At 49.0% G+C, this 25,146-nt stretch overlaps 9 protein-coding genes across 9 annotated transcripts; 3 read left to right on the forward strand and 6 right to left on the reverse strand.

Annotated features, from left to right (window-relative positions):
* Nucleotides 1-980: 980 nt before the first annotated feature.
* GUITHDRAFT_121864 (hypothetical protein) lies at nucleotides 981-1,668 on the reverse strand (the record flags this gene model as incomplete). The annotated part of the gene is made up of 5 exons (XM_005818885.1): nucleotides 981-986; nucleotides 1,039-1,326; nucleotides 1,367-1,429; nucleotides 1,479-1,535; nucleotides 1,585-1,668. The coding sequence occupies 5 exons, from the start codon at nucleotides 1,666-1,668 to the stop codon at nucleotides 981-983; spliced, it is 498 nt and encodes a 165-aa protein (XP_005818942.1).
* Nucleotides 1,669-2,228: 560 nt separating this feature from the next.
* Nucleotides 2,229-3,198, reverse strand: GUITHDRAFT_121865 (hypothetical protein; the record flags this gene model as incomplete). The annotated part of the gene is made up of 5 exons (XM_005818886.1): nucleotides 2,229-2,518; nucleotides 2,640-2,673; nucleotides 2,748-2,882; nucleotides 2,925-3,026; nucleotides 3,073-3,198. The coding sequence occupies 5 exons, from the start codon at nucleotides 3,196-3,198 to the stop codon at nucleotides 2,229-2,231; spliced, it is 687 nt and encodes a 228-aa protein (XP_005818943.1).
* Nucleotides 3,199-4,582: 1,384 nt separating this feature from the next.
* Nucleotides 4,583-8,981, forward strand: GUITHDRAFT_121866 (hypothetical protein; the record flags this gene model as incomplete). Its single annotated transcript, XM_005818887.1, has 21 exons — nucleotides 4,583-4,750; nucleotides 4,924-4,981; nucleotides 5,147-5,253; nucleotides 5,375-5,426; nucleotides 5,470-5,513; nucleotides 5,779-5,822; nucleotides 5,893-5,963; nucleotides 6,019-6,104; nucleotides 6,158-6,211; nucleotides 6,337-6,423; nucleotides 6,580-6,648; nucleotides 6,736-6,791; nucleotides 6,871-6,925; nucleotides 7,046-7,129; nucleotides 7,454-7,883; nucleotides 8,015-8,076; nucleotides 8,143-8,214; nucleotides 8,268-8,357; nucleotides 8,544-8,639; nucleotides 8,733-8,807; nucleotides 8,916-8,981. 21 exons carry the CDS (start codon nucleotides 4,583-4,585, stop codon nucleotides 8,979-8,981), a joined length of 1,926 nt encoding a protein of 641 aa, XP_005818944.1.
* A 1,355-nt stretch (nucleotides 8,982-10,336) lies between these two features.
* On the forward strand, nucleotides 10,337-10,699 carry GUITHDRAFT_121867 (hypothetical protein; the record flags this gene model as incomplete). Its single annotated transcript, XM_005818888.1, has 1 exon — nucleotides 10,337-10,699. One exon carries the CDS (start codon nucleotides 10,337-10,339, stop codon nucleotides 10,697-10,699), a length of 363 nt encoding a protein of 120 aa, XP_005818945.1.
* A 1,976-nt stretch (nucleotides 10,700-12,675) lies between these two features.
* Nucleotides 12,676-13,419, reverse strand: GUITHDRAFT_156444 (hypothetical protein). Its single transcript, XM_005818889.1, has one exon. The coding sequence runs from the start codon at nucleotides 13,030-13,032 to the stop codon at nucleotides 12,751-12,753; it is 282 nt and encodes a 93-aa protein (XP_005818946.1). The 5' UTR covers nucleotides 13,033-13,419; the 3' UTR covers nucleotides 12,676-12,750.
* Nucleotides 13,420-15,344: 1,925 nt separating this feature from the next.
* GUITHDRAFT_156445 (zink finger-like fusion protein) lies at nucleotides 15,345-15,972 on the reverse strand. Its single transcript, XM_005818890.1, has one exon. The coding sequence runs from the start codon at nucleotides 15,878-15,880 to the stop codon at nucleotides 15,443-15,445; it is 438 nt and encodes a 145-aa protein (XP_005818947.1). The 5' UTR covers nucleotides 15,881-15,972; the 3' UTR covers nucleotides 15,345-15,442.
* A 915-nt stretch (nucleotides 15,973-16,887) lies between these two features.
* GUITHDRAFT_148955 (hypothetical protein) lies at nucleotides 16,888-17,996 on the forward strand (the record flags this gene model as incomplete). Its single annotated transcript, XM_005818891.1, has 6 exons — nucleotides 16,888-17,196; nucleotides 17,354-17,428; nucleotides 17,479-17,538; nucleotides 17,583-17,667; nucleotides 17,728-17,771; nucleotides 17,937-17,996. The coding sequence occupies 6 exons, from the start codon at nucleotides 16,888-16,890 to the stop codon at nucleotides 17,994-17,996; spliced, it is 633 nt and encodes a 210-aa protein (XP_005818948.1).
* A 4,179-nt stretch (nucleotides 17,997-22,175) lies between these two features.
* Nucleotides 22,176-22,966, reverse strand: GUITHDRAFT_156446 (hypothetical protein; the record flags this gene model as incomplete). The annotated part of the gene is made up of 1 exon (XM_005818892.1): nucleotides 22,176-22,966. A coding segment is annotated over one exon (791 nt), but the record flags the coding sequence as incomplete, so codon positions are not given.
* A 104-nt stretch (nucleotides 22,967-23,070) lies between these two features.
* On the reverse strand, nucleotides 23,071-23,923 carry GUITHDRAFT_148956 (hypothetical protein; the record flags this gene model as incomplete). The annotated part of the gene is made up of 2 exons (XM_005818893.1): nucleotides 23,071-23,080; nucleotides 23,154-23,923. 2 exons carry the CDS (start codon nucleotides 23,921-23,923, stop codon nucleotides 23,071-23,073), a joined length of 780 nt encoding a protein of 259 aa, XP_005818950.1.
* Nucleotides 23,924-25,146: the final 1,223 nt, after the last annotated feature.

Here is a 25,146-nt window from a genome sequence, read left to right on the forward strand (position 1 = left end):
TAGGAGGAGGAGGAGGAGAAGGATGATGATGATGATGATGATGATGATGATGATGAGGAGGAGGAGGAGGAGGAGGAGGACGAAGAGAACGAGTAGTAGTAGTAGTAGTAGTAGTAGTAGTAGTAGGAGGAGGAGGAGGAGGAGGAGAGGAATGTAGTAGTTATGCAGCAGTGATGAGTGAGGGGATGGGGAGGAGGACCTGTGTGCATGCTGTTATGAGAGCATTGATGATAGCTTTACATCGAGTTCCAAGCTTGAGGACTCGAGCAGTAACGTCACTCTGATATGCCATCAGCGAAAATCATCCGCATCCCTTCTTCCTCCTCCCCGTCCTCCTCCTAATCCCCATCCCTCTTAACCCCCCCTCGCGACCCTTCTTTTCCTCTCCCTGCCATTTACCTCCTCCTCCTCTCTCTCCCTCCTCTCTCCTCTCCCGCCTCCTCCTCCCCCTGCTCTCTTCCCCTCCCCTCCTTCTCGCTTCGCTTTCTACTGACCTCCGTCAGCCCAGTTTTCCACAAGCTTCCCTTGAACGGCGGCATGATCTAAGGCAGAAGGCTCAGCAGCACAAGGGAGGGGAGGAAGAGGAGGAGGAGGTCGAAGAGCAGAGGAGGAGGAGGAGGACAAGGGAAGCAGATGAGGAGAGGAGAGGCTTGAAGAAGTGAAGGAGCACACCCGACACAAACGCATGCGTGAAAGAAAAGAACGGAGTGACAGAGGCAGCACAAGCAACACAAGGCGCAGAGCAAGATGTACGGACATAAGGAGGATGAGGAGGACAGATGACGAGGAAGAGGAAGAGGAGGAGGAGAAAGTGAGAATAGAAGCAGGAGATAGGGGGAGGAGGGAAGGAGAGAGCCCATGGTGCAGGAGATTGAGCAAGGGCAGAAGCAGGAGGAGGGGTAGGAGGAGGAGGGGAAGAAGGAGGAGGGGAAGGAGGAGGAGGGGAAGGAGGGGCAGGAGGGAGGGGCCAGGGGTAGAAATCACCTCTAGAGAAACACCAGACTCGAAGAGAAGAACGTTGATGACATGCTGACACACCTGCCGCGATCCAATGACCTCCTGTCCCTGTCCCTGTCCCTGCCGCTGCTGCCGCTCCTCCTCCTCCTCCTCCTCCTCCTCTTCCTTCTGCTGCTGCTGCTGCTGCTGCTTCTCTCGCGTCTGCTGCCGCAGCTGCCCCCGCTCCCACTTCCACACATTGTCCTTGACCTTGACCTTGACCTTGACCTTGACCTCCTCATCTTCCTCCCGCTCCTTCTCCTCATTGCTTGTCTCACCTTTCTCAACCATGATCGCGATATGTCGAGGTATTCCTTGATTTCCTCCATCCTGCTCTCGTCGCGTCACTTGAGCTCAAAGTTGATCTCACCGACTTGATTTCATCCCCATCGTCCACTGTCTCCTCCTTCGCCACTTCCTCCTCTTCCTCCTCCTAGCCACCATCACACTGTCACAACCGCATCATCGACTGATTGCACAACCTCTGCCTGCGTCAGCGGCAGAGACATCACGGAACTTCTTCTCGCAGCCGCGCGTGTCTGAGAAGGGGAGTGAGGAGGAGAATGAAGAATAAGGTCAAGACATCACATCGTTTGTCGCTTCCTCCGCTCTTCTCATGTTCTCTCTGTCCTTCTTCACTTTCTCCACAGCTTCGTTGGCAACCTTTCCCATTGTTATTCCCCCACCTCCCCACCCCCCGTCGGTTCTCCTCCTCCTCCTCCTCCTCCTCCTCGGCCACCGTCTTTGCTTCCACACTGGTCTGTGCAATCCGCTGGTTCAGATTCAAAACCTGCAGGATGAAGGGATCACACATCCTTTATACATCCTACGTTCCCCCCTCCCCCCTCTGCTCTGCTTCTCTCCTGGCTCCTCTCCTCCCTTCCTCGCTGCTTCTCTCGATTCCCCCCATCAACCAACTATCCCTGTCACCTCATCCTGTAGTTGTCGAACGCTCCCCTGCTGTCGATTTTGTGGAGGGACGAAGTTCTCTGTCAGAGAGGTTCAGCGATGGAAAGGCATAACGAGACTCATCGAGCAGCAGCGGACGAGTGGAGGAAGGACCTTTCAGTTGTTTGTTTGCTCAAGGAGAGCCGGGGGAGAGACAACGAAGTGGAAATGAGAGGTAAGAAGGAAAAGCAACGAGGATGAAAAGGAAGCGGACAAAACGAGGACAAGAACAAAAGAGAACGCATGTGAGCAGGATGAGCAGGTCGAGAAGGCGAGAAATCAGCTCACGTTTGTTTTCTCTTGGAGTGTTGTCCTGGTTGAAGCCACGAGGTTGTGAAGTCATCTCCAAGATATATCGTCAGCATACGGATCAGCATCAGCATCAGCATCAGATCAGCATCAGCATCAGCATCAGCATCAGCATCAGCATCAGCATCAGCATCAGCATCAGCATCAGCATCAGCATCAGCATCAGCATCAGCATCAGCATCAGCATCAGCATCAATATAAGCATACGGATCAGCATAAGCATAAGCATACGCATAATGACCATGATCATCATCAGCAGCAGCAGCTTGTCGTCGCATCACCATCATTATCGACATCGCACAACTTGAAAGTTACCGAAGGATCAGCGATTGCGGTATCTGCTGCTCTACCTTCTCCTAGACCCCCTCCTTCTCTCCATCGTTCACCTGCTCCACCACGAACTGAATTCTGATCTTTCATCTGTAAATTTGCTTCAGGATTTGAATCACAGCACGATCATTGAAACGGCGATGACAAGAATCGAGGAGAAGTACCATGTATGCCATGAAGATCGACTGCATCTGGAGGGACTGAGCGAGGATGAGATCAAGTTTGCTGGACGTGCTGTCTTGCTCCATCTCCTCTCCTTGTTCTTCTGCTCTCTCCTCCACAGCTTCAACTCTCGTCATCTATCAAAAGCTCTCAGCCGGGGTTGACCTCCTTCTCACAACCTGGGATGTCTTCTTCGCTTCCATCAAAGCTATCCTCAGCTGTTTGTTTGCCTCCTCAATCTCCATGAGCTGCATCTTCTTATTCTGCAGCTCCGCCATGATCTGATTATTCGTCAGGTTCCTCCTTTTTCCGGTCAGAGTCGCGAACCTCCTGGTGCGAACCTCCATCCTGCATCGTGAGCCCTTGCTTCGATCGCTCCTCCTCCTCCCTCTGTAACGCCATGCTTCTCTGCTTCTCCGCATCGAGGCGCTGCCGCATGAGCTGTAGTCTCATGCGTGTGACTTTCTCAAGGATTTCCTTCTCCTCCTGCATAGCTCGTCGCTCTTCCCGCTGTCTTGCCTATGTGATATTCCACATCCACCACTCGCCTGTCATCCCCGCATCTTCATATGCTGCATGGTTGGTTTGGAAGATCAATTCCTCCATCTAAAGCTCAGCATGTCAAGCGCCGCCGCAGCAACGGCCTTGATCAAGCCATCGCACCGTGTGGGGTTCCCCGATTGCCGGGCCAGTCATATGAGAAAAGTCCGCCTCAGGAGAATATGTTTTATCACAATGAGAAGAAAGGCAGCATGAAACATTTAGTGTCTGAGTTAGGATAGTGATTATTTCAGTGAGGGCAGTGATTGACCGGCTACTACTCGGCGGGCCTTGCCGGTGCCGCTCCGATGGCTCTTCATTACAACTATACTACTACCCCACCCACTACTACAATACTACCCCACCCTCTAGGCTGGCTAGAGGGATAACAGATACAAAAGTTTTTCATCCACCCCTACCCACTCCCTGCCTTTGCTATCAGGCTTTTTACGGTCGATAACTACGGGTCATCTAGCATGGAAGTTAAAGGGGTAATCGGCACTGCAGGGTAGGGTATAGATAGGTCGAATGAGGGGGTGGGCGTTGCCCTTGAAAGGCGCAAGCGGATCATGATACTCTCAGTGCAAGCAGGAGAGGGAGGAGAGGACGGGAAGGGAGGAGTCAGGAGACACCCTCTCTTCCCCAACTCCCTCATCTCCGACCCATGCTCGGCAGGAGGTGAAGGAGCCCGGCTTCTTGCCGAGGAAGGAGGAAAATACGACACAGCATGGCACTGCTTGTGTACGAACGCTGCCAAGCATGGCGACAGAAACTTTCTTGGCCACAGAGCTTTTCCGAAGGAGAAGGGAGGACCAAGAGGCGACTACCAGGTACTCTAAGTCAGCATGCTCGTGCTACGTAGCGAGTAGGGATGCCTGTTTTGATTTGTGGTCTCGGTTACCGCAAGACAAAGGGAGTGCCGAGGAAAGTGTGTACTCGGTTTCATTAAGTAGCCACGAGAGGAGATGGGACGAAGGAAAAGAGGATTCAGGTTGCGACCTATGAGAGGAAAGCATCCTCGAGGATACGGGTGTTGGAAGGAAAGCATCCTCAACTAATTCCTTCCTCTTCAGTGGCAGTCGTACAAGAGTGTTGCCGAGGACATCAGGACTTGGGGCATTGGGCTTAAAAACCTCTGCAACCTCAAGGCAACCCCCACCCCCTCCTCTCAACTGCCTGCCTGCCTGCCTGCCTGCCTGCCCGCCCGCCCGCCTGCCTGCCTTCCCTGACTCCCCTGACCTCCATGACCTCCTTCTTGACCACCCTTCCCTCTCTCTGCTGCAGGCCACACGTTGAGATGTGTGTGTTGCAGGAGACGCCGGGGAAGCGAGGGCCGGAGGGACAACCGTGCGTTGGAATCTTCAGCATCAACAGGCCAGAGAACTTCAAGATCCTCTACTCCATCTTCTCGCAACGCTTCATCGCTTGCCCTCTCTATGACACTCATGGCTCCAACACCATCAAGGTAGCTCAGATGCGACGAGGTGGTGTTGATGATGTTTGTATTGCGTATTGCCTCCTTTGTCTGTTTGAGGTTTATTTTCTGTACCTGTCTTTGTGTGTTTTCGTTCAATGCATCATGTGGTGTTGGAATTCATCTCTTGCAGGTATCTTTTGTGTTTCTGACAAGCTCTTCAGTTCATTCTTGATCAGTCTGAAACAACTGTAGTTTGCGCAGAAGCAAGCAAGATGAAAGGTGTAGAAACTGCAGCAAGCAGCTGCGGCTGCCTCCCTTCCCCTCCCCTCCCCTCCCCTCCCCTCCCCTCCCCTCCCCTCCCCCCCTTCTCCTCCGCTCCTCCACTTCTGCCATCTGCTCGTCCTTGTTCTCCCTCTGCAATTGGTATTGACGTATTCCTTTCAGTTCTGCTGGAGGGACGAGGGGCCGCATTGAAGTACATCGTCATCTTAGACGAGAACTTGGATGATGAGGAGAAAAGTGTGCTTGAGAAGCAGGCAAAAGACGCCAAGGTCACTTCCAACATCTGATCCATTTCCGATGCTGCTGTATGTTACTGGACATGAATGTCTTGTCGTGATTGTGATCGGGCGAGGAAGATGTTTTCGTTTGTGCCTGATGTTTGTGTTTTAGATCACGTTGTTCACCATCAAAGACTTGCGGGAGTCTGCGGACAAGACTCCTGGTTGCCTTGCGCTCGTTGATAGACGAGAGCTGAGCTGTAGCAGGGGAGACCTCTGATATCACTCCGGATGACTGGGCTTACATCATGGTAGCGAGAGGGGATGGAGAGGAGGGAGGGGAAGAGGATTAGCACCAAGAGGAAGAAGCTGAGGTAGAGGAAGAGGAAGACTGAAAGCAGAAAGACATCGAAGATTGGAACATTGATGCGAGCATGAGACGGAGAGGAGGGAGGAAGGGGAGGAGGGGAAGGAGAAGACGGAGAGGAGGGAGGGAGGGGAGGAGGGGAAGGAGAAGACGGAGAGGAGGGAGGAAGGGCGGAGGAAGGGAAGGAGAAGTGCTGACTTGTTTTGCAGTATACATCTGGAACCACCGGAAACCCCAAAGGAGTTTGCCTGACGTGAGAGGAGGAGTTGTTTCTCTTGAATCGCCTGTTCCCTTTTCTCTTCTGATTTCTTTCATCCTGGCAGCCACAAGAACATTTTGAGTGCGGCTTCCGGTGTCATGAGACAATCACCGAGGTACGAGGGTGCTGGTGCTGGTGATGATGAAGATGAGTGAAAACGATGAATATGGTGCTATTGCTGCTGTTGCAGCAGCTGCTACTGGTGCTGGTGCTGGTGCTGGTGCTGGTGCTGGTGATGGTGATGGTGATGATGGTTGTATCGGTGATGATGGCGGGGTGAGGAGAACATGAGGGTTTTTTTTTCTCGCAGCATTCCCTTCAATGAGCAGGATATCTACATCTCTTATCTTCCTATGGCTCACAGCTTCGAGATATGTATTCAGGTTTAGAGCATGCCCTCTCTCATTGTCCTCCTCTTCATCGATATCACCTTGTCCTCGCTCTGTTGATCTTCCTGCTTCTGATCGCGGGACTCTCCTACCTCATCTGCACTCGTGACGTTCTGTAGATCTGCATGGTCGCTGTCGGGGCGTCCATCGGGTTCTTTCAAGGAGACATTCGCCTCCTCGTGTCCTCTGACCTCCCGCTCCTCAAGGTGAGTGAGGGACTTGAAGCAGCCAGTGAGACGTGGACGAGGAAAGAGAGGGGGGAGGGGGGGAGGGATGCGATACGATCAGCAGGGGAGAAGGGGGATGGACTGAGAGAGATGAGATCGAGGAGGACAAGAGTTTTTTTTCTGACCTCTGCCCAGCCTACTCTGATGTCTGGAGTCCCGAGGGTCTACGGCCGAGTTTACGACAAAGTTATGCAACAAGTCGAGGTAGGAGGAGGTAGAGAGTAACATGAAGGGGACGGCAAGGAGAGGGGAGGGAAGAGTGGGAGGATGAGCTGATCTTCGCTCTTGTAGGAGAAGGGTCCCGTAGCTAAATTGCTCTTTGACACAGCCTTTGCAAACCAAGCCTGGTAAGAGATAGAAAACTTGCATTTACGGGATAAAGGAGAGGAGAGAAAACATGTGCGTGAAATGATGGAATGGTGCAAGGTGTATGGAGATGGGCTTTAGAAACCCTCTCTGGGATCTTCTCGTCTTTAATAAGGTAAGTGTCTTTTCTATCTTTCCTCCTCTTCCTCCTCCGCAAGTTGAAAATCTCCTCCTTATGTGAATCTACTCCTTTGCTCCAGCACTCTCCGCCTACTCTCCTCTCACCGTGTCGCAGATCAAAGAGGCGCTGGGTGGAAGAGTTCGCCTCATGGCGAGCGGCGCGGCTCCGCTAGGAACTGAAGTGCACAAGTTCATGCGGGTAGATGAAGAGAGGAAGTGAACACGGGCGGAGCATCCTAAGAGGAAGAGAGCAGAAGCACAGGAAAGATTAGCGGGGGCGGGAGCTGTGGACGAGGATAAGCATTAGCGCTAGTAGTAGGATGGACAGAGGAAGAGATTCGGAATGAAGGCACGAGGGGGAGGGAGACAGAATGTGGTCAAGGGGCAGGAGAAGCCGGCAGAGCAGGAGTATCAGGAGAACATCCGAGGAATCAAAGTAGGAGATGGACCAGGAGGAGCAGGTGGTGGAGGAGGAGGAGGAGGAAGAGGAGATCGTGGGGGAGAGTTTGACTTCACCTCTCAGACAGTCTTCGGCGTCCCCATCTGCCAGGGCTACGGCATGACTGAGAACGCAGCAGCTGCTGTGTGTCAGCCGCCTGAGTACAGCGCGACCGGGAACGTTGGGGGACCGGTGCCATGCACAGAAGTGAAGCTCGAGGATACGGAATACTACAAGACCACTGACGAGTATCCCAAGACGGCTCAAGAGTTCGAGGAACAGTTCGGGTTCAAGGGCGAGTTCGACCCCTCGCTTGCCGGCAAGAGGATGGTGAGAGGAGAGGTGTGCTTGCGAGGAAACAACGTCTTTCTGGGCTACTACAAGATGGAGGAGGAGACGAAAGAGGTGCTGGACAAGGACGGTTGGCTGCACACAGGAGACATCGGGATGTGGAACGAGGATGGATCTCTGTCTATCATTGATAGGAAGAAGAACATCTTCAAGCTTGCTCAAGGTTTCTCTTTTCATCTGTTTTGCCTGGCTGTGCGTGTCATGACATGATATGACGACATGAGACATGCGCGTTGCACATCAAATCCATGAGGCATTCGTTAATATCACAAGCTGCTGACGGTCCACTGGCAGGCGAGTATGTGGCTCCTGAGGTCGTGGAGTCAGCCATCTCTACCTGTAAGTGGGTCTCTCAGGTGAGGATGCGGTGATGTGGTGGATGTCAAAACGATGAAGCCTTTTGTGTTGATTCTTTGTTCAAGGTCTTCGTTTACGGAAATTCTTTTGAGAATCATCTCATCGCCATCATCGTCCCCTCCGAAGAAGTTCTGTCTGTAAGCAAACTCCAGATCATACACCTCCCTCTCTCATTCCACGTCAATCACAGAAACATGCTGAGCACTGCGGATGGACAGCAGACAACGGTGGCAAGATCAGTCTGGCGGACATTGTTGCGAAACCTGAGGTGGCTAAGATTGTATCTCACCTCGCCCTGCTTCTCTCCTTCTCCCCCCTCTTCTTTCAACCACTGCTCTGCTCGCTTTTACCCCATCATCTCCTCTTCTAGCTTTGATCTCGCCTCTTCATTTCTCCTCATTGGGTCTGCTTGCATCATTTCTCCTCACTGGGTCTGCTTGCATCATTGCTCTGATGAGTGGTTCAGATGAAGAAGCAAATCATGGACGACATCGTCGCCTCCTGCAAGTCCAACAAGCTCAGAGGCTTCGAGGTGCCCAAGGCAATCGACTTTGAGGCGCAGGTATGAGAGGCCTACATAGAATGCCAGTGGTGAAAAGTGCAAGAGAACTTGATTCTGACATGAAGAAGAGACGATGGCATTGATTGTTTTTAGGTCAATGACATGGGCTATGGATTTACCATCGAGAATGACTGTCTCACGCCTACGATGAAGTTGCGAAGACCACAGGTTAGAGTTTTGCATCAAGTTTTATTCTTGTCTCTGTCTTGGGTTTGTGAACTTCTGAGTTTCCGCATTCTTGTCCATATTCCTTACGGTTTCTTACATCTTCACTAGCTTGAGAAACGATACGCTGCAATGATCAAGAAGCTTTATGATACAATCAAAGCAGAGGCGGCATAAAAAACCGACAGAAGCCCATCGTCATATTAACAGTGCAATTAAAATATTGCTGAGACAAACTTCAAATGTGGTTTCTTCGCACTTCGCATCACCTGTAATGATGCTGATGAACCTGCCCATTTGTCTTTCTAATAGTCATATCTCATGCGCTGATGTTGTATGATCTAGGGTCTAGATCAATCTTGGTTCAATCGTGTTGCTTAGCTTCTCACTTACTGCATCCCTTTGTTTTCACTCCTGCCATTGCCTACACCTACCACCGTCACCACCCCTTTGGTAGGTAAGAGCACCGTCGTTGTACCCCCCGGACAAAGGCTGCTGACGGCCACTTATCTCCTATAGAGTACCACCCCACCCCTCCTTCTGAGCCCCTTCAACCCTCTGATGAGAGCCGAGAGATGCACCCATCGTTTCCCCCACTTGTCGGACCCCAACCCCAGCCCACCCCCCAAATGATATGCGACCTTTCGATTCTTTCTTGTACCCGGGCAGCAAATGAGGACCAGGGGTGGTATATGATAATCCTTCCACCCAAGTTAATTCCTACAAAACCGTCAACACAAGACCCCTACATGCGTAGGTAGCATTGCGATGCACCCACCCACCCTACACCCACCCACCCACCAGGAAACCTACCCACCCACCTACCCACCCACTTTTGCCACCAACTCAAGTCGCGCTTCAACGCCATGCTGACGACAGCTTAGGTTCATACTCCATCTAGATCGGCAGCTTGATTCATACTCCATCTAGATTAGCATCTTGATTCATACTCCATCTAGATTAGCATCTTGATTCATACTTCATCTAGATCGGCAGCTTAGATTCATACTTCATCTAGATCGGCAGCTTAGATTCATACTCCATTTAGATCTTCGATCTACCTGCCCGGGTCGCCTCTGCTCCATGCTTTGCTCCGCCTTTCTTAGTTCCTCCATGTCCCTCTACTACAACACATCTTCTTGTGCTCATGAAGTCACAACATGACTTGATTCTTCTGCTACCTGCCTTGGTTGATGCCCTCCTGCTTATATCTTCACTCTTGGCTTTCGTTTTTGTGGTTCCTTGGCTCATTTCTTTTGAGCCTGTAAGCCATCTTTCGCTAGTTTCTCTTCCATCTTGGCTTGATTGGTCTCACATGTGATAAATTGAATCTTGTAGATATGTCCACATCCTTTTCTTTTGGGCGATTCGCTCCATGCACTTTCAACTAATTGTGAGTCATGTGCTACGATCATCGAATTAGCCTCCTACTCCTCCATCCTTTCACATCTCACATTTTTGACCGAAAGATTTTGCGACGTGAAATATCACAGTGCTCAGCACGTTTTGTGAATCAAGTGTGCAGGTACTAGATGGGCAATCAACTCTGCTGCGCAAGGGAGAGGACGAAGGATCCGGCAGATAGACCTGTTCCACAGAAGGTCTATCTCAACCACAATCCAGCACAGCGAACTCCTGCTAATGAGGAGGTGCAACCTCCTACGGTACACAGCGCGACTCTCAAGAAGATAGTGCTCTCATCCAGCGTGCCAGCACAGCATGAAGAAGATCATTCACACCACGCCAAGGCGCAAGCAAGCACTCCCTTTGCTGACAGAGCCATTCTCCGTCGGTCGCCCTATGCCAGTGTGATGATGACTCCCGTTGCAATGCCTTACGCCAGCATACAACACACGAGCAATCCGACAGAAGAATCTGAGAATACGTTGCTGTAGGGAAGGGTGTAGGAATATCGGATGTACTCTAGCCGTGCTGAGCTCTTCTCTCTTTAACCGGTAAACTTATACCTGTCCATTTCATCTACTCGCTGGCGCTGTTGACAACTGACTTGATCGCTGTTCGGGGTCACAAATTTGTTTTCTTTAGTGATTCTAATGACTTTTGAGAGAAATTCATTGAGAAATTTAAGAAAATGAGAGTATTTTGAGCATTGTTTTCCCGTTTACGGTATATGCATATATCACAAACAATGTTTCACGCTGTCATTGCGTCCTTGCTGAAGATCTCTGCAAAGAGATATCAGGGCTGTTTTAAACCCACCTCAAGCGTCAAAAAGAAAGTTAACATGAAATCATCCTGTATGGGGTCAAGCTGCCGTTGTTTTCTTCGCTCTGGAACTTTATTCCGTTGTGTCCGTCTCTCTGGAAATCTTCAACCCCTTCTTGATCAAGTCCTCTTGCTTTGGGGGATAGAAAGTACCTGCGGTGAATTTGTTTCTGTCGATTCACCCATTGGGTGCATGTTGCCCTCCATGAATCATTTCCCATGTCAATGTACATGTGCGCAAGTCAAGACTTCGCCTGCCTGTCTTCTGTGTCGCTGTTATGCCCTTTGGGTTGCTCGCATGATCAGTTTATTGGTCTGCAGATCGTTTGCTGTCACTTTTCTCAACGTATGTCGTTCACTGTCTTATCACATTTTCGCCCTCCCTCTCCCCCCCCCCCCCCTTCCTTCCATCGCTTTCCTTCGACCCTCACTGGCTATTTTTTCGCATCCTTGTGACTGACCTCATGGTGGGCTTACAGGTTCTGATCATGAAGTCAGCAGCTGTCAGCTTCCAGTCTTGAGATCTATCGTCAACAAATCACTACCGGTGATTTGATAATGAAGAAGACTGGGAATGAGAGGGTAGGGGTTATACACTTTATTCCTGTCCCGTCATCAACCTCTTCACCTTGGAGTAAACATGAGAGCCTTCAAGGGCCTTCGCACAACTCCTGTTGCCCCCCCCAGCCTTCCGCCTTCCTCCTCCTTTACCATAATCTTTGTCAAAGTGCTTGTCGTAATCTTCTGCTAGGTAATCTGTCTACGCTACTACCACATTCTCGAGCTTCAACTTGCTTCCATTTTCACCGTTGCCCAGTCTCCAGTTCTTTTGTCAGCAACGATATTATCTTGGATCCGACGCGATTGTGTTCTCCTCTCAGAACCATACTTACTGTCTTGCATTCACTCCCTGGCGATTCAGATGGAATCCAGCATCAAGGACAAGGATTCAATGCTCAGTCACTCTAGCGCCTCACTGCCTCCGACTCTCCCTCGCCTGCCTTCCTACCCATGTGAAGGAACTGGGCCAGGAACAGATAGCATGGTTAGTTCTCCGATAACATCTAACGACTACAAAAGGGCGAGCAGCGAGTTAAGGAAGAAATGCATCGCCGACGCTTATTTTCTTGAAGAGCTAAAGTTGGATAAAGACAAAGAGGAATATTTGAAAAGTCTTGTCAGATCGGAACAATCAGAAAAAGCCCCGATAAAGAGGAATTCTTGGAACACCCGCCCAATTCCAATCCGGTGTACTGGTGATGTGTTCGCAAGATCTGCTAGCGCTCCTACCAATATTCAGCACTCAAACTATCCCCGGGTCAATGAACGCGATATCACATTGACAAAAACGAAAACGAAACCAAAAAAATTGTTTGGAATGCTGGTGTCATTTCTCCAAACGATGTGGAATTTTATTTTGCGATCGTTGCAAGGGGAAAAATCAAAGAACAAAAAGATTACAGCAACTTCAGATGATTCAGATTTTGCGTTCAAAGGGAAAACCACGAATCATGCTAATGATCGTCACAGAAGATCATCAATCGGATCTCAACTTCTTAGATCTCTCTCCTCCGATAATCAACATCTTCTTTACACAGATGCAGCTCACTTAATCTTGTCACAGTAGTGCAAATGAGTCGAATATTTTTGTTATTGAACATGAGAAAGGACAAGTTTCTTTGCTACTTGGTGGCTAGTCGTGACTCTTGAAAGGATGATGTCAAACACGAACCCTTTTGACTTGAATGTTCTTGATTTCGGCAAAAGAATCCTTTCGCTTGCGAGCGTCCCTATTGTCTTTCTTTGACAAAAACTGCACAGCGTCACTTACGTCCACATCTGCGGAAATTTCCTCTACAAGATGTAATATGCGGCCATACGAAATTTGATTTGTCAAGTCAAATTGAATCACTTCCTCAAGAAGAATTTTGTAATTCGATTGAAGATTTGCACATATTGATTTGGCAGAAAACTCGGTTTTCATTTGGAACATTTCCTGCATTTTTATGTCAGGGGCGATTGAAATTGGTTTCCCTTCTTTCAAATGTTAGATGTTACCTTCTCTGTACACCCTGTCCATGGTAACTTTTCCTTCATAAGTTTTATCAAGGAAATTGTGAGTGAATAGATGTCATCGAATTGATTGGGCTTAGATCCCTTCATCAATCGGGGGCTGACAAATTCAGGGGTTCCATCATAATCTAAGAATTCCCCTTCTTCATCTTGAGAATCCGCTTCCAAGCTGCTCGATGCCAAACCAAAGTCTGTTTGAAATCAAAAACATACATATCCGGCCAAGCATACAGATCCCAACCAATGAGAAAATATTCCAGGTGGCCTCGGCGTATTCGAATCATAATGTTTCCAGCTGATATGTCTTTGTGAAGCATTCCAGCGTTGTGGATGTCCTGCAAAGTTGAAAAGAGCTCTGGTCCAGCATCGGCAGCCTTAAAGCAAAACATTACAAAATAACTTGGAGGTGACTCAAAGGAGGATTACAATGTCAGCGCGGAAGATTTCTTCATCCTTCAGGATCGAAATCAAGTTATCTGTGAATACTGTCACAAGAATTGAGCAGAAAAGTTGACTTCTTACCGAAGCTATAACTCAATAACTGCTGGACCAAGACAGAATGGCCATGAAAACCAGTACTTGGATAATCTGTTTTTTTTGAAAAGAAATACACTTTGGGTACATTAATTTTGCTAGAAAATGTTTTGAGATGTCTCAAGACAATGTACTCATTTTCGAGTTGCCTGTGGACACATACAATCAGTTTTAGCACATTCATACATTAGAAAACTCTTGCCCTGATGAATCTTCTTCTTGATCCGATCCAGATGTTATTTTACCCTTGTTTTGTTGAATTCTTGCTATTTTGATCGCGACGAATTTATTTGTAACCATGTCCTGTTATATCGCCATCAAATTCTAAGAACCAAAATTTACAAACCATACTTTTGCTTTGAAAACCCGTCCGAAGCTCCCACTGCCAATTTTCTGGACGATTTTCCAGCGATTCATCACTGCGAAGAGGGTCAATATAATATGAACAATTGTTCATGTGTCATCTCGAACATGTCGATGGAGTGTCTTGTTCGTGGCATTCATTCTGAACAAGCTCTGTTTTCTCAATATTTGCAGTAGAGCCTGGTTTCAATTGAAAGAGGAGTAAACGTGCATCGATGCATTTTCGGGCATCTGGATTTCCTGGAAAGGCCCACATATGTACACGATTCTGTCAGGCACGCCTGTAAACGTGTGAAGGCTGTTCACAACCATGTTTCAACAATTCAATCATCTCAGACAACATCCATTTATGATTGGCTTGCCTGTACAAATAAGCCCAACAACAGCACAGGTTCTACTCTATGTGTTTGCATATAATCTATTCCATGCATTGGTTGTTTTGCCCTATCATTGTTCAGCATCTTGCCTCTTCTTTCGAGTCTCCATACGGTTAGGGTCCAATGCACATCCTCCTGGGCATGGTTTTCCTTCCACGGAGTGCCACAAACTTTCCACGGTTCGCGCCAACTTCCGAAGTTCCAAGCGCGGCCCGGGCCGGGCCCGGCGCGCCGGGCCGCCGCCCGGCTAGGGCCGCCAGTCACTGAATGGCGGCGCCCGGCCCGGCCCGGCCACTCGGCCCGGCAGGCTCATCATTGTGTGACTGACCCGGTGACCCGGCCGGGGCGGCCGCGGAGTCCGATCGATCCGATCATTCGCACACCGGCGTGGCACAGTGACACTGCCGTGTGCCAGAGTGTGACAGTGACCGTCGGACCGACCCCGCCTGAGTGTCAGGTCACCGTCAGTGTGGCACCGTCACGGTACAGCAGTCCGATACGGTCACCCGTCGACAAGGGCCCGCGGGCTTCAAGGCTTCAGGCTCAGCTTGCCGCCCGCCCGGCGCCGGCAACTTGGCCGTGATCGGACTGAGTTCAGTGATCGGTCCGTGGCATCAGGAGACGGTCGAGGAGCGGCGTTTTTGTTTCGGTTTTAAAGCTTTCCAAGTTCAGAAGCTCTCTGGTCGCCGGGTATTGTGGAACGACAACGTGACGAACTGTGTACTAAATTTAAAGTGATCATCACTGAGTCAGGCTTTTCAGAATGCATGCCAGTGGCTTGGGAAAACATAGGCAAGGGGAAAATAATCGTTCAATTCCCAAGCATTCCATCGAAACTTCCAATGGTCGATTGCATGTAACGGCTGCTCTGGCACTGCGAGAGTAGCATATGTTTGGCATTGGACATGTCAAGTCCCACCACTTTCTCATATGAACTTGTGTAAAACTGAGATTGCAGGGCCACCATAGCTTTTGAATCTTCATGTAAGATAGTTAATGCAGATCCGAGCTAACTTATTACTCCTCTTTATTTCATATTGAATCGACACAAGTACCTACTTTCCTTCAGACCTTGGTGGCAACGCACTTCTCACTTTCAAGTTTTGCTGCATTCCTTTCAAATGCCTGAGTCCTACAGGTGCTAAGAGCGGCACACGAATGAGTTTCCGGCAATCGATGAGAGCCACAAAACTTGTGCTTGCAATACTTACAATCTCCAATGATCATGGCAGCTCTTTCGTTGCAACCATCGTGATCGCAGACAGTTTTCTTTGCGCCTCCACGAAGCCTCAGCACAAGATGCAGGGTTGATTCTTTTTGGATATTGTAGTCTGCCAGAGTGCGTCCATCTTCTAATTGTTTCCCTGCAAAGATCAGACGCTGCTGGTCAGGTGGAATGCCCTCCTTGTCTTGAATCTTTGACTTGACCATGTCAATCGTATCCGAGGATTCTACCTCAAGAGTGATGGTTTTACCGGTGAGAGTTTTGACGAAGATTTGCATCGTATCCAAGGAGAGTGTATTGGAGCAGACAGTAGTGGTGCACAGGAGGGCTTGACGAGTACGTGCTGAGAGCTCCTTGATTCAACGCTCCTGGGTCTCCTTTTGTTGCAACTCCCCGACACCTGTCTTTTTCCAACCCTACCCTCACACAATCATAAACCTTCAATGTACCCTACCCCTACTATTTTTGAAGATTCATTCTACTTCTTCGGAATGAGGAAGGGTTCTATGGAGTACCCCACCCTCTCTACTCCATCAGTTCTTACCTACTATACCAAAAGTCTAGAAGATGCTAGGACCCCTGAGATACACTTTCGTATGTGTTGGGTCCTAGTATCATTTATAACGATTTTTACTACACAGACAATGACTAAAAATATCGATGCCGGTTACAGAGGCGTTGAAAATTGGTTACATATTTTAACCGTTTCTTGAAGAGCCGCCAAAGTTGGGTAATGGTTGACTTCTGAATGAAACTTGTACACTTCATGAAGTACCCAAAGAGTTACAAGCTACTATGACGATGATGTATAAAACATTGCATGCTTGCTTTGGAAGTTGAGTGTGAATGGGTCATTGAGGATAGTATGCTCTTGAACAATAGGGTACAATCCAGCATCTAGTGTTTGATTTTTGGACGGCAAGAAATCATTTTAGACTTTCTTTTTCAAGCAAGGACGCACTCGTGCTTTCTCTGTCGTCCCAGCAATTTTATACTCGAAAATTTTCCAAGCATTGTCTCGACAGACTCTAACGTTTGAACTCATGGACAGGCGATGGCACCTGTACAAAATAGGAAGGGCGTTGCTGTAACAACTTCGCTGCTGGTCTTGCTTGCAGTTACTGGTAACGTAGCGAGGATCTCATTTTCATCTTCTGATATCTTTCTAGCAAAGCTTGCTTTTGTTACGCTTGGACAAACAAAGGCTGCGGTTTCTCTCCTCGCCGATGGCACCGGTAGCTTTACCCTACATGAGCTGGAGCGCGATAGATCTCAACTGCAGTCAATGCTTGCAAGAGTAACGGAGGAAGAAAAAGAAAAAATCAGGGAGAAGGCACTCAAGGAAGAGAGGAACGAAGAAGCTAAGAAGCTCAGGCGGGAGCAGCAAAAATTAGCATCCCATAGCAGATTCAAGGGAGACTATGGCGTCAAAACCGACGAGTCCATGGTCAAATGGATCCTGGGGAAGTCTGACAAAGAGCGAAGCCAGCAAGAATTGTCAAGACGAGCTGCTATCTTGCAAAAATCAATATCGAAGAACATCAATATGCGCAAAGATAGGGAAAAACAGATTGAGAGTGAGGCCGCAATAGAGGTTATGATTGTCTGTCACTGCTTATTTGCTTCTGAGATCATAAATTTAGTTAAGGAAGGAAGGACTTATCTCAGGTTCTCCATCTATCAACTTGAAGAGACCAAGCAGCGATGAAGTTGCATTCAATGTTTTCTATTTGGTGCTGAAGATTCCGCAGAGACAACTAAGGTCATTTGATGAACACCTCAAGGAGAACAATCAGCTGCTAAAACAGGAAGTGCTGGCGCTCAATGTAGTCGTTTATGAATGTTTCTGGGCTAATTCTCATAACTCTGCGTACAGAACCAAGCAAAGCGATCGAAAGCGTTGAGACGTCATCGAAAATTAGGGCCCGGAGGAGAGGTGGAAGTCCTGCTGTTGTGAATGTTTCTGAATGTCAATGACAGACTGGCCTCGCCCACGACCTCTCGAAAGTTGGCGTTGTCGTGGACTCTTGGGGACCCATCACTTCGGATGTCAGCACAAAGCCAGGTAAGCGAGCTCACCTCTTTCTCAATGCAGTTCGCCGTTGGGTTTCTCATACTGCAGTAGATCCGCGGGATAATTTTGCGAAGCGTCCTGGCTCACACGAGCAGGTGGTATCACGAAAGACTCTTGTAAGGGTAACAGCAGAGAATGGGAGAGACATTGACATGCTCTTAGCAAAAGCTTCGCATCCTTCCCTCGGATAAGATCAGTCCTGTCCGTCAGCAAGTGGTACAATTCGGACTCTCTGACTTTGCTAACATGTATGATGACAGCTGAGCGAGAATGAGCTTGAGAAGGACCTGGGGTTCAAGGTGATGCAGGAGTACTTCTAGCTCAAGTCGTTAAATTTATTCTCAGGGATCGTTCATGTATTCTCATTCCTTCTCGCATGCTCAACAGGAGAGGAAGAAGCCTTTATTCATCTGATGTACAATAAAGCATGCTTTAAATCGAAAGTTTTCGGAGAGATTCTCAAGAAAGTTGGATCTGAATATCTGCCACGTTGGCTTCTTGTCCGAAATGTTCTTACCCACTCGGCGGCTTGAAGTCAAGCAGGCCCGCCAGTTGCTTCGAATCTTCAAAATTTATTTGCAATCTCAGGAATTCAATGATCGTCTCCTTGCTCAATCATACGAGCTTCAAGACCGCCTGGTTTCCGCCCTGTCCACCTCTGTGTCAGCAATCCAGCGCTTGAAGCCCCTCCCTGCACCGTCTAGCGCGCAGACGTCTCCGCGCCTGGCGAGTTCTCCCACCCCTCCCATCCCTCGGCTGATGCAGACGCTTGCCCTCCCGGTTGAGTCAGACCCTTCGTCGATTCCCGAAGTTCCGCCTCCAGCTTCTCTCTTACTGGGCCAGAGAGACTGATACCTCCGTTACCAGGTATTCGTACTTCTTACACGCAGCAAGATTCCTCTGGTGACGCGTGCATGTCGCTGATTCCTCAGCCCACGCCCGTCAGTCCCTCAGCCTTTGATTGGTGACAAACTCCCGAACCTGAAGCCCAGAACGTCCATCACCCCCTTTCTTGGTCAGGCTGATTCTCAAAGCATTCACAGCTGGCACTCTCAGATGGGGCGTGCTCTGTCTGTTCTTGACGACCTGCGGCTCACATCGCCAAGCTCCAGCAACAAGTGACCAATCTCTGTCAAGGCGTCAACGAATCGATCACTGATTATACTCTTCGGACGCAACGTTATGTTGACGAACTTTTACTCTACGAATCTGAGGCTGTCGTATTTCAAGAGCACAATCTTCTTCAACAATTCGCCAATGGATTCCTTGACCCTGATCTCCGCCTTGTCATGGCCCCCATCGCGCACATGCATCCTGCTACCGCTGCCACGGTGTCGCTTTTGGCACATAAAGCTTTCGCCTTCGTCAAACCGTCATCTCTGGTGTCTTTGTGCCCTTCAACTTCAGAGGCACAGTGAGGGCCGAGTCCGATCCAGGCCTCCGACTGGCTTCAAGACTCAGGCCGCTCAGCCTAGTACGGTCCGCCTCCGACTTGGGGTGGCGGGCCTCCGACTCCCTCCGACTCTCTCCTCTGCCACGGACTCCATCGATGTGCCCGTCAAAATCGAAATCAGTAATTCCTTGCCGCTAGTAATGTTTGCGTTTCACTGTATACTTGCACCGCCACCGCTACGATACTCTTCACTGCGGCTCAGCAGACTGCCTATACGCAGGCGAATGTCAGGTATATCCTGAGTCTGACAAGAACTCGTTTCTGGGTTGCGGCCCGATGCTATACAATCCGCTATCGCACATACAAATTCTCCGCACGACGATCCGTCTGACTGTTGCGGTACCTGTCACAGTGTGTCCGGGGTCGGAACGGTGTGTACAACTTGTCATTCGGCAACTCAGCTTGTCACCTTATCTGACGTCAGGTGTGAACGAGAACTCATGTTTGCACTCAACAATCAGTTTCAGTTTCATCCATGCTGGTTGCCAATAGCTGGTTTCTGGTAGATTCAGCCTTCATTCATTTGACGCTGCCAATCCATTACCACAAAACCTGCGCGTTGCATGTACTTGCATCAGCGACAATCCGATGAGTACAATATACATATCCACTTTCTATGTCCTTCGTACAATCCTTGTGCATGACTTTCATAGAGTCATATAACCTGGTAATAACCGTCAACGATACTGTATGTCGCTGCTAAGTGATAATTTCATTACGTGACTGCCACATGACAAGCTGATCTCAGATCTATGGCAACGAGACCCCAATGCTCCTGTTCTCGGAGTACTCTTCCCCTTCTCTCCTTACTTGGGACTCCCAGCGAACGGTTCGCTGCCTCTAACGTCACCTTCCATCCCGCTCGCCAGTTGAACAGAGAATGTAGGAATCATCAGTGTCGAGTCATGTCAACACGATGTCCGTGGTTGGCCACCATATATGCCGCTTCATGCACTTGCAGCAATCAGCGTGCACGGAATCTGTCACCTGCAATGATGTGATCTGTCACACACCAGTCATCACCGGCACGTCACTGGCTTTGTTCGCGCACCTTATCTGCATCACCATAGTGGGCGATTTCCTGAATCAATTTGGTGTACAGGTATGTCCCACAGCGCTGGTTAAAAATCAGTACGAGGACAATCAGGAGAGACGAGGAGGCTTGACTGTCGCACAGTCCAAACGGCGAGAAGAGAAAAGACAGCGAGAACCAAACCTATTCCTGCCGACTGCTGTCCCCCAAACTTAAGTACCAATGAATAGTTGTCCCAGTACTGATTTTTAACTTAACTTTGAGTAAAGTAAGAGCTTGGTTTCTGTATATCGGATCCCGCAGTACGAAATGGCGGAAACCAGAGGCTGAGGATGCTGTTTGGACACGAGTGTCCAATACGGAGAGCTCCCACTGCGACTGGAACTTGACACAAGTGCTGGAAACGTGGTGGCGATTTTCATGCAGTATATGCCAGCTTTCGAAGTGAGGATCCTGGATTTTGTGGTTGTAAGTCGCCGCCTCCTCCCAGCGATAATGTGCAGTCAGCGATAGCAATTGACGAATCGGAAGGAGATGGCATGCCAGTATCCTCTTGCACGTCACAAGTAGATGATGGGATAGGGGGAACAAGCTCGATGTCTCAAAATCCCACTGCTGCTGCAAGAACCAACAAAGCACCAGCAAAGAGAAAACATTCTTCTACAGAAGCTGAGTCTGCTTTGTGGGACAACTTACGTGTACAGGACGAAGCAGCGCTCGAAGCATCAGGGGAAGCTATCCGCGAGAATACGACATCGAAGAAGAGCAGGAAGATGTATACCAGCCCATGATACGTCTTCTGCAATGGCTCTTTGTCAACAGAAAAGAAGTTCTCACCAAGGAGTTGATGGAGCTCATTGAAAGACAGAATATCACCAACTTGCACTACGTTCCCGATAAAGATCTACTGCATGATATCCTGACGCGTCGTGAAATCAAACCCATCGACTTTGAAAATAAGGAATCAACCGACCCAAAGGGAAAATTTACATCCACAGACGTTTCCTTTCGTTTTCAGGACAACCTTCAGCAGTCATAGAGTGCACTAGAGCAATCACTGCTGTGTTTACTAGAACACGACGAGGAAAGAATACTGAATAGAATACTGCTGTTGGCTTCTACATAAAAAGCCTTCTCCTGCTATTTCAGCCGGTAACTCCCTCATCAATGTCGCCGCTCTACCCTCGCGGTCTGGGATCCATACCGAACACCTGAGCTTCGATCTCTTCATTGCCGCGTGTCCACCCGTACTCTGCAAGCATGCCTTTATTTTCCACATTCTTCACGCTGAACTTGTAGAGATTCTCCTTGGGAACGACAAACACTATCTCCACCTTCCAGCCTTCCTCCTTCCCAATGCCCAAAAGTTGCAAGCACTGTGCCATGTATCGCAGTTTAAGGTCATGCGACTGCCCAGTCGTCACCTGCACGAAGCGCACAAAGTTTTCACTCCAGTCAACAATCACTGCATCGTAACCCCCCTGATTCCATTTCAATGGCTTCAGGCACACTCTTGTTACTTTCATCTTGTCCCGCAGCTTCTTGATTTCTCTTGTTTCCAGACTTTTCACGTTACAGCTTTTCCAATCGTCGACTTTCTCTGGATCGTCGTGTGTCTCTGACCTCATGATAAGCTGCATCCCTGCCCCTCGTCCTATCCGAGCAAAGAACAGCATCTCAAACAACACCCCCCGAAGTGTCGGATTCTCAGTTGCGTCAGAGAGTTCTTCAATCTTCCTCACAAACGATTCTCCAAGCTTCTGTGCTAGCTCCGTGGAAACAAACCTGCTGACGAGCGTCCAGTGCACCTCGTCTCCGACACGATACTTCCCATGCAGGCGATTCACAGCATTGTTTGCACGCTCTCCCATCCCCATGTCAAACAGGGACGCAAAATCAGGAACAGCCTGTATCCCGTCACGAAGTTCTTGGATCGCTTGATCTGTCCTACGTTCAAACATATATCGGCATGATCCTCCTACAATCTGATACTTTGACTCGATTTCTCTCGACCTTCTCTCTTGTTCCGTCTCATCCATGCTTCCCTCTTCTTCATCCAAGCTCCATTCCATCACATCAGCCACACTCTTATAGAACGCGTCGTACCTACAGGCTTCCAGATACTCTTCCATTGCCCACGAATACACCATCATTTCTTCGACATTCTCATTCGCATCTTGCTCGGAATTCTTCTTTGCTCGAGAGCTCATCGATGTCGTAATCACAAGCCGCCTGTTCTCCCGTTCAAGATGAACCCAATGCAGGCAAGCACTCAGCACAAAGTCATGTACTTGCACCCCCTGTAGGTAACCATCTATAGATACCAAAGACTTCTTCCTGCTTGGTGCCCATTCTCTGAGAAATTTCTTTATCCAAGCCACCGCATTGTCGGCAGGCATCTCACACTTGCTCAATACGCCATCATCAACCTGTAAAATTTTGACAATTCCCCACTTCCACAGCCGAACGCAAATCACCCTCCATCCCTCCTCCATGCCTCGCGATTGTATGAAGGACATCGTCGTCGCAGTCTTCCCCGTCCCCGGAGGCCCTAGAATCCAACCCAAACACCCGGCCTTGCACACCCTGTCGTCAAGGAAACGCCACTGCTCATTGAAGCAATCTCGACAGTACAGCACACGCTCCACAGCTTGTGCCGAGCTGATTGGATCAAGAAACAATCGATCGAGACAGAAGAGCTTGTTCGCCTCTCTGTGCCCCACCAGATCACGATTCAAGGTTTTCTCTGTCCAAAATGCGATGTCTGCCTCTTTCTCCCGGACCTCTGCCCTCTCATTGTCAAGCTTCTCCTCCTTCGCTCGGAGGTACTGCTCTTGCTCCTTCCTCTCCTTGTCAAGCTCCACCTCCTTCGCTCGGAGGTACTGCTCTTTCTCCTCCCTCTCCTTGTCTAGGTTCTCCTTTTGCAACCGGAGGTATTCCACTGTATCATTCCTCTCCTTGTCAAGCTTATCCTCCTTCGCTCGGAGGTACTGCTCTTTATCCTTCCTCTCCTTGTCAAGCTCCACCTTTTGCAACCGGAGGTACTGCTCTTTCTCCTCCCTCTCCTTGTCAAGCTTCTCCTTTTGCACTCGGAGGTACTCCACTGTATCATTCCTCTCCTTGTCAAGCTTATCCTCCTTCGCTCGGAGGTACTTCACTGTATCATTCCTCTCCTTGTCAAGCTCCACCTTTTGATCTCGGAGGTACTGCTCTTTCGCCTCCCTCTCCTTGTCAAGCTCCACCTTTTGATCTCGGAGGTACTGCTCTTTCTCCTCCCTCTCCTTGTCAAGCTTATCCTTTTGCAACCGGAGGTACTGCTCTTTATCCTCCCTCTCCTTGTCAAGCTCCACCTCCTTCGCTCGGAGGTACTGCTCTTTATCCTCCCTCTCCTTGTCTAGGTTCTCCTTTTGCACTCGGAGGTACTCCACTGTATCATTCCTCTCCTTGTCAAGCTTATCCTCCTTCGCTCGGAGGTACTTCACTGTATCATTCCTCTCCTTGTCAAGCTCCACCTTTTGATCTCGGAGGTACTGCTCTTTCTCCTCCCTCTCCTTGTCAAGCTTATCCTCCTTCGCTCGGAGGTACTTCACTGTATCATTCCTCTCCTTGTCAAGCTTCTCCTTTTGCTCTTGCCAGTATTTCTGTTTTGGTTGAAGTTTCTTGATTCTCTTGGTCTCTTCTTTTCTGTCCTCCCTTTGTGTATTCGGGGTCAGCTGCTCTCCATCTCCAGCCCTTCTCCCATCTCGCCTGCGCTTGGTCATGACAGCCAGTGGTAGCCATCCGCTTTCAGTGGTGCTTTGAAAAAAGTCGGTCTAATTTGAGATTATGTGATCAGATTAGAATATTATTGCAGATGGCTTGAAACTTATAACTTCCTGAACCCTACTAGGTGTGTCCGGTACGCTAATGTCGGTATTTTTCCCGGCGAAGTTCCCTAGCCAGTCATTCTCAATTGATGTGTTGCTCTTGTGGTCCACCTTGTTATTCTGGATGTAATCTCTTAGGCCTGCCGTTCACAATATATCATCCATCTTCCATTCCTAAAAGCCTGAGATCTTTACCTGCCTGTTTCTGATTGAATGATACCTTATGTTGTTATTGCATTCTGTATCAATATACAATCGTTCTGCTAACCTTACAACCCCGGGTGTATAACTAAAGCAACACTCCTTCACCAAATCATGCACATATTCTTCTCCAAAGCTCTTTAGGTTCTCTACAGTTTATCTTATCGATGTAAACATTCTTTAGTGACAAATCTAGATTGCATTTGAGTGTTTCTATGCTCTTGTCACTCTTGATTGATTTACAGATGTTCTTTCTATCTAGGTGTCTCCTAAAATTGAATAATTTATTTGTTGAATAATTGCACCTCTCACAATGAAAACAATTCATCCTTGTTCTGAATGTTTGTTTAGGGTTTAGGGTTTAGGGTTTAGGGTTTAGGGTTTAGGGTTTAGGGTTTAGGGTTTAGGGTTTAGGGTTTAGGGTTTAGGGCCGGTTATTTCAGGCACCATGGCTGCACGCGTGGTGTAGGGGAAGCTGCCAGGGCGCCAAGGAAGCTGCAAGCGAGAGGTTTGTATACTTGAAATAGCTTTCTAAGTATGGTTCTTCAGTATGATGAAAATGTTCGCAACCTGCTGTATCGGAGATCATGCCAATACACGCAGAGCGGACTTGTGGATGCCTCTGTCCTCGAAGCTGATCTCGTCGAGAGGGTGAAGAGCTTCGCGAAGCGTTATCCGAACAGCAGGACAGCCCAGGCTTGCAAGGCTGTGGAGGGATGCACCCCCGACGCTATTGCAGAAGCCATCCGCTCGACATGTCAGCAGGCTCGACGTGACAGTGAGCTTCTGCAAGAAGCGATGACTGGATGGAGTGACGCATCCAGAGAGTGGTTTATGCAGCAGATTGAAGAAGCCAAGAAGGAGAAGGTCGAGACATACACCGCCTCAGCAGGCAACGAGGTGACTTCCTTCATCTC

This window comes from Guillardia theta (assembly GCF_000315625.1).
Source record: "Guillardia theta CCMP2712 unplaced genomic scaffold GUITHscaffold_260, whole genome shotgun sequence".
NCBI classification, from domain to species: domain Eukaryota; class Cryptophyceae; order Pyrenomonadales; family Geminigeraceae; genus Guillardia; species Guillardia theta.

Coding starts and splice junctions, on each gene's coding strand:
- GUITHDRAFT_156444 (XM_005818889.1), bottom strand. CDS start 13,032: ATGCAGGAAATGTTCCAAATGAAAACCGAGTTTTCTGCCAAATCAATA.
- GUITHDRAFT_156445 (XM_005818890.1), bottom strand. CDS start 15,880: ATGCAAATCTTCGTCAAAACTCTCACCGGTAAAACCATCACTCTTGAG.